Below are 13,225 nucleotides of genomic sequence, written 5' to 3' on the forward strand. Positions count from 1 at the left end.
CTCAGGCCCTCAGTTCAAGCCCCAAGACTGGCAAAAAAAATAAATAAAATAAAAAAAACCCTAACCCTGAAAAGGATAGAGTTGGGTATATAACTTAGTGGTAGGGCACCTACCTAATCAATGCCTGAGGCCCTGTGTTTCATACCTAGCAATACAACCATAGCTAAACAAGAACCAAAAAAGGCACAAAAAGGAAAGTCAAAGGCTATTTAAAAAAAGATCAAAGGCTATTTTAAAAAGCACTTTAAAATAAAAATGTATAAAATAATATTACTTTTTCAACTTTTGAATATATAAAGAATTATATAGAAGAATCAATTATAAAAGCTAATTCTGGCTTACATCAATAAATACAATTAAGCAGACACGACGGACAGCTCTCTCCTTTCCCTGCCTCTTCTTTGTTTCAGCTCACCATGGCTTCTAAGAAGTTAGGTACTTGAGAGTGTGTCCTAAAGAGTACAAACATACTACTCTGTCCCTGTTGCCTCCTCTGCTCATATGTGGTTTGGGCATGAGTGGTGGCAGTGGGGTCAATATTGGCTCAACAAATGGAAGACTTACAGGGAAGGCATTTTTTAACTCCTCCTTTCCATTTTACTATCAAAATGTTCAAAGCTATAGAAAGCTTAAACAACAAAAAGGCCATTTACATTGAACATATTTCACCTATTGCTACAATGCCCTATCTAATATATCCTCTTTCTTCTTAATACACAAGCGCAAATACACATACTTGCTTTGGCAACTAATGACCTCATGATATATAACCCTTCAATTCCTGAGCATGCACATCTTTAAATTAAAGAGATTATAGCACATAATTGTGATACTAATATCTATTAGAAAATTTCTTTAAAACTGCCATTACTTGGTTCAAGCCAAGTCCATACTTTCACAGATGTCTCCAAAATGCCTTTTTTCCTTTTGATTACATTTTATTTTAGTGCTAGTACTGGGGCTTGAACTAGGGGCCTGGGCGCTGCTCTTTAACCTTTTCATGCAACGTTGGCACTCTGTCACCTTAGTCACCCTTCCACTTCTAGACTTCTGGTGGTTGATTGGTTAAAAGCCCCTATCTGGGCTGGCTTTGAACTTCAGATCTCAGTCTCCAGAAGTAACTAGGATTACAGACATGAGCCACTGATGCCAGGGTCCAAAATGTCTTTCACACTGACTCTCTCTGCCGCCACTCCAGGACTCAAAAGATGAATGTTGGCAGTTAGTTAGGGCTCTTTTAAAGTAGTAATAGCTGTCTCCTAGTGCTACCAACACTCCACTGTCTATTTTGTTTTCATGATACTTTTATCTTCCAAGTTATCTGACAGCTTAAAGGTATTAATTTGTTCCAATATCTATATCTATAGATATATAGAGAGCCTTATTTCCTTTGACCTGGAAGCTGGTTACAGATAACTGCTGGATTCAGGTTGATTGTCACAGACATGGATATCTTATCAGGAAGCTATAGGGCTTGTTTGTAAGGCCATGTGTTGCTCATCTAATTACTGGCTAAATTGGTAATGGTCACTTCTTTTTTTTTTTTTGGGTCTGGTCCTGGGGCCTGAACTCTGGGCCTGGTCACTGTCCCTCAGCTCTTCAGCTCAAGGCTAGCGCTCTACCACTTGAGCCATAGTGCCACTTCTGGCTTTTTTCTTTTTGTTTATGTGGTGCTGAGGAATCGAATCCAGGGCCTCATGCATGCAAGGCAAGCACTCTACCACTGAGCCACCTTCCCAGCCCTGGTCACTTGCTTTCTATTAAGTTAAATTTTCTCCTTGTTAATTACTAAGTAATTTTGATCACAATATTTTGTTCAGGATTGTTTCTTTCTTTTTTTGTTGGTCACGGGACTTGAACTCTGGGCCTGAATGCTGTCCCTCAGCTCTCAGCTCAAGGCTAGTGCTCTACCAATTGAGCCACTGGACGGTTTTCTGAGTGGTTTATTGGAGATAAGAGTCTCACGGGGGCTGGGAAGGTGGCTCAGTGCTTGCATTGCAATCATGAGGCCCTGGGTTCCATTCCTCAGCACAGTGTAAACAGAAAAAGCTGGAAGTGGTCCTGTGTGTGGTTCAAGTGGTAGAGCACTAGCCTTGAGCTGAAGAGCTGAGGGGCAGCACCCAGGCCCACGACTGGCAGAAAAAAAAACAAAAAGTCTCACAGACTTTCTTGCCTGAACTGGCTTTGAACTTCGATCGATCCTCAGACTTCAGGCTCCTGGGTAGCTAGGATTTCAGGTGTGAGCCACCAGTGCTCGGTTAATTAGATTTCGTGTGTGTGTGTGTGTGTGTGTGTGTGTGTGTGTGTGTGTGTGTGTGTGTGTGTGTGTGTGTGTGTGTGTGTGTGTGTGTGTGTGTGTGTGTGTGTGTGTGTGTGTGTGTGTGTGTGTGTGTGTGTGTGTGTGTGTGTGTGTGTGTGTGTGTGTGTGTGTGTGTGTGTGTGTGTGTCCCTGTTTAATTTTGTGTGTGTGTGTGTGTCCCCGTTTAATTTCGTGTGTGTGTGTGTCCCCCTGTTTAATTTCGTGTGTGTGTGTGTGTTTTGTGGGGCCCTGACCTGTTTAATAGATTTCGTGTGTGTGTGTCCCCCTGTTTAATTTCGTGTGTGTGTGTGTGTGTGTGTGTTTTGTGGGGCCCTGACCTGTTTAATAGATTTCGTGTGTGTGTGTGTGTGTGTGTGTGTGTGTTGTGGGGCCCTGACCTCGAGCCACAGCGCCACTTCCAGCTTTTTCTGCTTATGTGGTACTGAGGAATCGAACCCAGGGCCTCATGCATGCAAGGCAAGCACTACTACCACTGAGCTGCTTTCCCAGCCAGGTTTAATAGATTTCATAGTATATCTTTATCACAAGGTTTCCTCATTAGATGTTAATTTAAGTATGTGTATGGAATGTGTGTGTATTTGGGTGTGTTTTGGCAGTACTGGGTTTTGAACTAAGGCTTTGTTCTTGCTAGGGTAGAAATTCTTTCACTTACACCATACATCTAGCCTTATGGGCACTATATTTAGAATCCAATAAAACATGTCCAGAAAGTAGAGTAAGATACCTACAAATGCATACTTACACTTTTGGCTTTCTCTAAGTATTTTTTATATCGTTCTTCCATTTGCTTCATTTCTTCTTCTTTCTTCCGTAAAGCTTCTTGTAATTCTTCAATTTTTAAGGCTGTGGATGAGACAGTAAAATTTAAAAAAAATTATTGAGATTACAAAGGTGATAAACAGAGGGATTACACCTAAGGAGGTAAAGAACACTTTCTCTTTGGACAGTTACTAACCCTTCCCTCACTCTCTTTTCCCCTCTGTTCCCAACTACAAGTTGTACAGTTCATTTTCAACACAGTGAGACAGTGAAATTTTGATAACATCTTTAATATATATATATATATATATATATATATATATATATATATATATATATATATTTTTTTTTTTTTTTTGGTGCTGATCCTATGGCTTGAACTGCTGTCCCTGAGCTTTTTTTGCTTAAAGTTAGTGCTCTACCTCTAGAGCCACAGCTATACTTCCAACTTTTTGGTGGTTAACTGGCAAAAAGAGTCTTGAGGACTTTACTATGTGGGACGGCTTTGAACCGAGATCCTCAGACTTCAACCTCCTGAGAAGCTAGGATTACAAGTGTGAAACACCAACACCTATCTTATTTTAATTGCTAAATAATTAACAGGTTTGAGACTGTTTAGTCTATTCTTTTTTTTTTTTTTTTTTGGTTGGTCATGGGGCTTGGGCATTGTCCCTGCACTCTTCAATCAAGGCGAGCACTCTACCGCTTGAGCCACAGCGCTACTTCCGGTTTTCTAGTGCTTTATTGGAGATAAGAGTTTCATGGAGTTTCCTGCCCAGGCTGGCTTTGCACTGCGATTCTCAGATCTCAGCCTCCTGAGTAGCTAGGATTACAGGCCTGAGCCACTGGTGCCTGGCTGTTTAGTCTATTCTTATACATAATTTTCTTCTTCCTCTTGCTCCCTCCTTCTTTTTTTTCTTCCTCTGCCTCTTCCTTTTTTGTCTTTTCTTTTCCCTCTCCCCTCTTTTCTCTTCCTTCTTCTTTCGTGCTGGTTCTGGGGCTTCAACTCAGGGCCTCAGTGCTGTCTTGAAGCTTTTTTAGTTCAAAGCTACTGTTCTATTACTTGAGCTACACAGCACCTTCTGCCTTTTCTTTTTTGTTTTTTGGGGTTTTGTTTTTTTTTTTTTGGTAGTTAATTGGAGATAAAAGTTATACAAGCTTTCCTGCTTGAGCTGTTTTTGAACTGAGAAACTTAGATCCTCCTAAGTAGTTAGGATTAAAGGCATGAGTGACCAGTACCAGCTATACTTTTGTTTTGTTTTATAGTATTGGGGATTGAGCTTGTGGACTTGAATTTCTCAGGCAAGGATTTTGTAACTTAAGCTATATTCCCTAGTCCTTTTTGCTTTAGTTACTTTTTCAATTGGGTCTCTCACATTTATGCTCAGGCCATCTGGCCTAGCCTGTGATTCTATTTTTGGGTCTTGGTCGTGGGGCCTGAACTCTGGGCCTGGGTGCTGTTCCTCAGTCTTCAGCTCAAGGCCTACCACTTGAGCCACAGTGCCATTTCCGGCTTTTTTCTTTTTGCTTATGGGGTGCTGAGGAATCGAACCCAGGGCCTCATGCATGCAAGGCAAGCATTCTACCACTGACCCACCTTCTCAGCCGCAGCTTTTTATTAGTTGAGAAGTTTCTGACCCTATATTGGCCTTGATCCTTGATACTCTTGATCTCTACCATCAGAGTAGCTGGGCATGACTATCATGTCTCACTCATGATTTTTCTTTAAAAACCAACTAATAATTTATTTTCTTATAAACAAGAACTCAAATATTAAAGAGAGTAAGTAAAAAACTATCCTTTGACAGATGAATGAACAAAATGAGTATTTATATAATGCAATATTATTCAGACTTAATTCTAATACATGATACAAAATAGACATTATGTTAAATGGAAATTAAAGGCATTATGCTAAGTAAAATAAACCAGACAGGAAAGGATAAATGTCATATGATTCTACTAATGAGTTGCCTAAAATAGTTAATTCAGAGGCAGAAAGTAGAGTTGTGATTACCATAGGTTAGGAAGAAAGGAATGGCAAATTATTATTTAATGTATGTGGACTTCTACTTGGTAATGAGAAAAGTATTTAGCTAAGTACTGCTGATGGCTATACAATAATGTATATGTACTTACAGTCACTGAACTACACATTTCAAATGATTATTTACATATTTGCTGTATTTTTTAAAAAGCAGAAGCCTGTCCTCTCACTTGCATAAAGAAGTACAAGCCATTCATAGGTTTAAATATCAATGAAAGTGCAAGTTTGTCAAACTTGCACTATGAAAATATCTTACTTCACAGGCATTAGATTCTATTTTTTTTTTTGGGGGGGGGGTGTCCGGTTGTGGGGCCTGAACTCTGGGCCTGGGCGCTGTCTCTCAGCTCTTCAGCTCAAGGCTAGCATTCTACCACTTGAGCCACAGTGCCACTTCCAGCTTTTTTTTTTTTTTTTTTTTTTTTGCTTATGTGGTGCTGAGGAATCAAACCCAGGGCCTCATGCATACAAGGCAAGCGCTCTACCACTGAGCCACCTTCCCAGCCCCAGGCATTAGATTCTATAACCAAAGAAAAATTTATAAATGTAATTAGTAATTTAAGACAAAGATGATGTATTCTTTCTGTAAATAGGGAAAATTCTTTAATTGCTATAATTTATTTAATTAAAAAAAATTTTTTTTTTGGGTCCGGTCGTGGGGCCTGAACTCTGGACCTGGGTGCTGTCCCTCAGCTCTTCAGCTCAAGGCTAGCGTCCTGCCACTTGAGCCTTAGCACCACTTCCAGCTTTTTTCTTTTTGCTTATGTGGTGCTGAGGAATCGAACCCAGGGCCTCATGCATGCAAGGCAAGTGCTCTATCACTGAGCCACCTTCCCCGCCCAGCTATAATTTATTATAAAGCCTATTTCTAAAGTTATATTACCAAATTCACTATCAGTAAGATAGTTTTTAGTTAATGATGCTAATTAGGAAAAAAAAACTCACAGCTGTTATTAAATCTTGGTTCAAGATCTTCAATAATGGCTCTCTTCTTCTGTAGTTCATTATTGGCTTCATGCAGCTTCTCTCTATAACGAAATACATAACACTATCATACCCACTTTTGTTTTTGTTTTTGTTTTTCACTTCACATTAAAGATTCATATTCTTTATTCTTGGAATACACTTGCATTACCTAGAAGTGCTATAAGAAACCCAAATCAGGGCTGGGAAGGTGGCTTAGTGGTAGAGTGCTTGCCTTGCATGCATGAGGCCCTGGGTTCAATTCCTCAGTACCACATAAGCAGAAAAAGTCAGAAGTGGCTCTGTGGTTCAAGTGGTAGAGTGCTAGCCTTGAGCAGAAGAGCTGAGGGACAGTGCCCAGGCCCAGAGTTCAGGCCCCACAACCGTCAAAAAAAAGAAAGAAACCCAAATCAACATGAATTTACTGTATAACTAAATAAATTTAAAGACAAAAATATCTCTTTTGGACTGAAAAAGTAGTTAGTTCTTCTACATAAATGTATATGAGGGTACAGATTGGTTTTTTTCCCCCTAGGAATGAAGGTATAAAAATTTAAACTTTTAGGCATTTCTAAGGAAAACCTTTTTCCAAAAACAAAGTTCTAAAAATCAGGAATAACAAGGGACACTACACATCAATAAAAAGAATGAACAGGAAACCATTTAAATAAATTTTACAGAACAAAAGTATGTCAGGGGATTAATACATGATGTCATTTATACAAGGTTGCAGAAGTGTCAAGACTTTAAAAAGTAATAACGATCAGTATTGTGTCTGGTTTAGGGATGTAATCAATCATCTGGGAGGGAGAAGGAAAAATCCTGTTAGGTGGCTATATTGATATGTCACTTAAATATGGAGGTAAACACTCATCAAGTTGTGCTGTTATGAGCTTAGGATATGAACTATCCTGTATGCATGCTATATTCCAAGATAAAAGAAAGAATTAACACAAGATATTTTCCTGGTCTTTATATGATATATAGTAATTTGCATAATATGTATAATTCTCTGCAGTATTTAATTCTGATACTAAATAATAGGAATAGGAAAAAAGGCTATAAAGGTGAAAGACAGAGAAAAAACTGATAAAAATGGAAAACTTTGTAGTTTAATTCTCATAGTTTTCATGCATACTACTATATTAAAGCCTTTCACGTGTGTGTGTGTGTGTGTGTGTGTGTGTGTGTGTGTGTATGTGTGTGTATTTGCTGCTGCTGCTGTTGTCGTTAGTTGTGGAGCTTGAACTAGGTAGGGGCTTGGGTGCTGTCCCTGAGCTATCTTGCTCAAAGCTAGTGCTACTGTTTTGAGCCACAGTGCCAATAATTAGTTTCTGAAGATGTGACATATACAATACAAATATATGCAGCTTAAAGAAGTATAAAAACCACTGAGAATCAGTAGTAGGTTGACATCTGTAATTCTAGCTAGTCAGGAGTCTGAGATCTGAGGATCACAATTCAAAGATAGCTTGGGCAGACATCTCCAGATTGGAAAATCTAAATTTTATCTCTAACCAGCAAAAAGTAAGAATTGGCGGTATGGCTCAAGTGGTAGAGAGCTAGCATGAGTGAAAAAGCTGAGAGCACAGGTTAGAGTTTAAGCCCCTATTGGCACAAAAAAGAAAAAGAAAAGAAAAAAGAAAAAGAAAAACAAAAAAAATGGTCCGGTGAATTACCACTAGGTTCCAAACAAAACTCATCCAAAAACTTTAGAAGTCATACATCTCTATGTTCTTCCCAGGGGTAACCAAACACCAAACTTTTTAATCAGTCCTATGATTTTTCTTTTTGCCAGTCCAGAGGACTGAACTCTGGGCCTGGGCACTGTCCCTGAGTTTCTTTTACTCAAGGCTAGCACTCTACAACTTGAGACACAGCACCAGAATCGAACCGAGGGCTTCATGCATGGTAGGCAAGCACTCTACCACCAAGCCACATTCCCAGCCCCAAGTCCTATGATTTTTATGATGCTTTTATTACTCCTAGACAATATAGTTTAATTTCTCCAAACTTCTGCTTTATATTTTACTTATTATGTATATGTCTTCTACATGATACCTATTACGCATGGATAACGTCATCTCCAGAAATCTCAGATATAGACAGTGGAACTGATATGTCAAATAGAGTATTGTGAATGAAAATCACCATTGCGTAACATCTTTAGTAACACTAGTTGTGATTTTTAAAAAATATTTATGCGGGCTAGGAATGTGGCTTAGTGGTACTGCTTGCCTAGCATGCATGAGGCCCTGGGTTTGATTCCTTGGTACCACAGAAACAAAAATAAATAAATGAAAATTAAAAAAAAGAAGTACATTGGAGATTTTCAATGGATACATTTTAAAAAAGAAAAAAAATTCTATGAGATTGACCATTGTTTGAGATGTAAAGAAGTCCTGTAGTGAGTTAAATTGTGTCTCTCACATATAAGTTAAAGTTCTAACCTCTAGAGCCGGGCGCTGGTGGCTCACGCCTGTAATCCTAGCTACTCAGGAGGCTGAGATCTGAGGATCGCGGTTCAAAGCCAGCCCGGGCAGGAGAGACCGTGAGACTCCTATCTCCAATAAACCACCAGAAAACTGGAAGTGGCGCTGTAGCTCAAGTGGTAGAGTGCTCGCCTTGAGCTGAAGAGCTGAGGGACAGCGCTCAGGCCCAGAGTTCAAGCCCCACGACCGACAAAAAAAAAAAAAAATAAAAATAAAAGTTCTAACCTCTAGTACTATTTGGAAATTGAGTCTTTATATGACCTCATCAACAAGAGGTAATACTGGACTAAGTTGGACACTAATCTAATCCCTAGTGTCCTCATAGAAAGGCTATGAGAGGGGGCTGGGAAGGGAGCTCAGTGGTAGAGTGCTGGCCTGCATGCACAAGGCCCTGGGTTCGTTTCATCAGGACCTTATACGCAGAAAAAACCAGAAGTGGTGCTGTGGCTCAAGTGGTAGAGCGCTAGCCTTGAGCTGAAGAGCTGAAGGACAGTGCCCAGGCCCAGAGTTCAGGCCCCATGACTGGACACCCCCCCAAAAAAAAAAAAAAGTCTCATGGACTTTCCTGTCCAGACTGGCTTCCTAATTGCGGTCTTCAGGTCTCACATTCCTGAGTAGCTAGGGTTACAGGGCAGAGCTACAGGCACATGACCAGTAGTTCTTGCTTATCTGTGGTTTTCCATCCAATCATTGTAGTTGTTCATGGTCAATTATGGTCCAAAATGTTAAATGGAAACATCCAGAAATAAACAATACATAAATGATGTGCTGAGTAGCATAATGTAGTTTCCTGTGGTTCTCTATGATAATTCTCTATGGATAATACTGGGTTCAGTACATCCACACTGTGTAGGCTACTTCCTATTAGTCAATTAGTGGATCTTGGTTGTCAGATACAGTGTCAGTGAATCAGTATATGGTTACATTGTCCTATTTTTTTTATTATTGCATATTGTTGTTAATCTCTTACAGGGCTTAGTTTATAAACCTTATTACAGGCCCAGAAGCATAGGAAAAAACATAGTATGTAAGATTCAGAAGTAATCCTGGTTTCCCACATGCCCTGAAGATGGAAGATCAGCATTTGAAGATGGAGTGGACCTTTAAGGAACACCAAGGATTGTCAGCAGCCTCCGGAAGCTAGGAACAGACACGGAAGATTCTCCTTCTGAGCTTCTAGATTTTGATTCATAGCTTCCTTAGCTATGTGTCATTAGTTTTCTGTTGTCTTTATGGTAATTTTTATGACAGTCATATGAAACTAGTAAGTCTCCATCTTCAGCAATAAATCCATCCTAATGAAGGTATTTTTACCATGTAAATGACTGAATACAGAACAATGACTCATTGGTAAGCTAATTTGTCATAAAATAATGAGGGGAAAAACACAAAAACAAAAACAGAATGCTCATCCTATGTGTACCAAATTCTTATCCTTTACAAAGACAGGAAAAATACTCTTTGTTTTTCTAATATATAAAGAATCTACTTATTTTTAGTTATCATAAGTCTCATTTACTAGGTGTATTGTACATATATCTCCCATATTTAAAAACATTGGACTAGAAGGGAGGCAAACAAGCAGAGGGGGAAGGAGGTCAAATATAATAATTTATCCTGTGTGAAAGTGGAACAAAGAAACTCAGTGAGACTGGTTGAAGAAGTGGGTTATAGGGAGGAAAGAGAAGGATGGTGGTGATTGATCAAGATGTATTTATGGATATGAACAACATATTCATAAATGGACGTGTTAAAATGAAAGACCCTTGTACAACTAGTTGATGCTAATAAAAACCTGAATAGTACAAGTAAAATTTCCAGGGTATAGACTGTTGTTCAAATCATAGTGTAACAAGTTAAAATCATCTTTGTGGTGAAGGTGTTTGGTTTATGCAGTGTAACATTTAACACTCCAACAGACCATCAATGCATGATAATCACATGTTTATTTCCTGCAAGGAGTTTTGCTACAAAGTGATAAAAAGAATTAAGGTTATTACTGGGTGTCAGAAAAATTATTAACATCCCTAAAATTGTGAATAAAGATAGATAGATGAAATTTCTTTATGAAATATCAGAGTTAATTCATCTTTTTGTTTTTGTTACAGTACTGGGGCTTGAACTCAGGGCCTAAGCACTGTCCCTCAGGCTCTTACACTCAAGACTGGTGTTATACCACTTGTGTCATTGCTCTACTTCTGGCTTTTTTGGTGGTTAATTGGAGAAGAGAGTCTCATTGACTTTCCTTACTCTGGGCTTACTCTGAACTGTGATCCTTACATCTTAAACCTCCAGAGTTGCTAGGATTAAAGATGTGAGGAAGTGGTGCTATGGCTCAAGTGCAAAGGGGTTCAGTGCAGGCTGTGAGTTCAAGCCCCATGATCGATTAAAAAAAAAAAAAAGGATGTGAGCCCTAGCACCCAGCTAAAAATATTCATCTTTTGTAACTTAAGGAAATACTTGAAAATGTTACTGGTAAGTTTTATATTTAAATTTGTTAACTCTAAGTAGTTGTACAATGGGTTTTAATTCAACATGTCAGTTAAGGTATGTACTATTAAAAACATATTGAAAAAGGAATCTTCAGGTGGCTACCCTCTAGGGTTGATAAACTGCAGCTTGTAGTCTTTTTTTTTTTTTTTTTTTTTGGTCTGGTCGTGGGGCCTGAACTCTGGGCCTGGGCGCTGTCCCTCAGCTCTTCAGCTCAAGGCTAGCACTCTACCACTAGAGCCACAGTGCTACTTCCGGCTTTTTTCTTTTTTGCTTATGTGGTGCTGAGGAATCGAACCCAGGGCCTCATGCATGCAAGGCAAGCGCTCTACCACTGAGCCACCTTCCCAGCCCAAGCTTGTAGTCTTATAGGCAGTTGAATACCTATCTTTGTATATGAAATTTTATTAGAATATAGTCACTAATGCATTTGATACTGTGCATGACTACTTTCAAGCTACCATGCAGACTATAGGGACAGAGGCCACGACCAAAGTAATTATTATATAGCCCTTCAAAGGAAAAATTTCTTGGGCTGGGAAGGTGGCTCAGTGGTAGAATGCTTACCTTGCATGTATGAGGCCCTGGGTTCGATTCCTCAGCACCACATAAGCAAAAAGAAAAAAGCCGGAAGTGGCACTGTGGCTCAAGTGGTAGAGCGCTAGCCTTGAGCCGAAGAGCTGAGGGACAGCGCCCAGGCCCAGAGTTCAGGCCCCACGACCGGACCCCCCCTCCCCCTCCCAAAAAAAGGAAAAAGTTCTTGCCTTTTTTGTTTAGCATCAAAATTCCTAACTATGATTATAAAGATTTCAACAAGATATGAAGCATAAAATGTGAGAAAATAGTTCAAACAGTCACTGTTCAGAGCTATAGATGTTGGATGGAAATGACATTGTAAACACTATTAATATGCAGCAGAATTACCTTTATCATCAAGGACACACATGCCATTGCCTAAGACCTCTCCAGCCCTAACACAAAGACCTTATTCCCAGAATAGAATGAGTTTTGACAACTTTTCTACTTACAGATGTTCTTCAAGCTTCTTTTTTAGAAGTATTGACTGAAAATGAAAAATAAAAATTAATTACTTGAAAATTTTAACCAACAAATTATTTTTAAAAATTTAAAAATATAGTAGAAACAAAGTTTGCTCTCAGTAATTTCTTTGGTCAAAGAGCTCAAAAAGCAATGTATTCTAGTTTACTTCTCTTGAATAAAAGAAAGCCGTCCGTAAGTGCGGGTGATTAGTATAAAATACCTAGAAATGGAATATTTAACTCCTTTACTGATAGTCAGATAAGGACTTTCAAAGTAACTTTCATAAAGATTCAACATTCCTGGACTCAATAGGCCAATAAATACCCTAATAATAGACTTATCCTAAGACAGACTTATCTTCTGTATTTTTATCCTTGTATCATAAGATCTTGGATCAATTTCCATATATGTACAGAACTATGTACATTTTCACTTATGCACAGTTATAAATAATTTACAAGATGGGATGGGAAATGTGGAAAATGGCAATTATGCACAGATTTTAATTTGGTGGTGAATGCAGCTTAGACTTGATTTAAAAAAAAAAACTTTCTCCTGCTAGGCACCAGTTAGTTGCTCATGTCTGTAATTTCAGCTACTCAGGAGGCTGGTATATGAGGACTATGGTTTAAAGCCAGCCCAGGAAGGAAATTCTGTGAAACTCTTATCTCCAATTAACTAGCCTTGAGCAAAATAGATCAGGGACAGCACCCAAGACAGCCCCAGGACTAGTAGACACACACACACACACACACACACACACACACACACACACACACTCTCTCTCTCTCTCTCTCTCTCTCTCTCTCTCTCTCTCTCTCTCTCTCTCTCTCTCTCTCTCTCTCTCTTCCTGAAAAGCATATTAAAATACAAAAAGACAATAACTTCACTACTTTTGATTATTGCTTATTTTCTTTAGTACAGAGGATACAATGTAATGTTTTAAAAAGTTTAATTATGTACAAAATGTATATGTACAAATTAATTAAACTCTAACAGAGTTAATTTTAACTCTTAGTTGATGTTATAATACTTAAATATGCCAAGCACTATGGTAGAGCATGTCATGTACAAATGCCTCGTATATATATCTGACAACACTGTAATATTAGCCCC

The 13,225-nt window shown here is 38.8% G+C and overlaps 1 protein-coding gene across 1 annotated transcript in view; it reads right to left on the bottom strand.

Annotated features, from left to right (window-relative positions):
• Nucleotides 1-13,225, bottom strand: part of Hook3 (hook microtubule tethering protein 3) — a 152,699-nt gene that overhangs the window by 13,903 nt on the left and 125,571 nt on the right. Inside the window, exons 17-19 of the mRNA XM_070016050.1 lie at nt 12,097-12,131; nt 6,069-6,151; nt 3,063-3,163 (exon numbers count right to left, since the gene is read on the bottom strand). Coding sequence (XP_069872151.1) covers nt 3,063-3,163; nt 6,069-6,151; nt 12,097-12,131 — 219 coding nt within the window. The remainder of the gene's footprint in view (nt 1-3,062; nt 3,164-6,068; nt 6,152-12,096; nt 12,132-13,225) is intronic.

The sequence above is a fragment of the Dipodomys merriami genome, unplaced genomic scaffold (assembly GCF_024711535.1).
Source record: "Dipodomys merriami isolate MVZ:Mamm:240054 unplaced genomic scaffold, mDipMer1.0.p SCAF_12, whole genome shotgun sequence".
NCBI lineage: Eukaryota > Metazoa > Chordata > Mammalia > Rodentia > Heteromyidae > Dipodomys > Dipodomys merriami.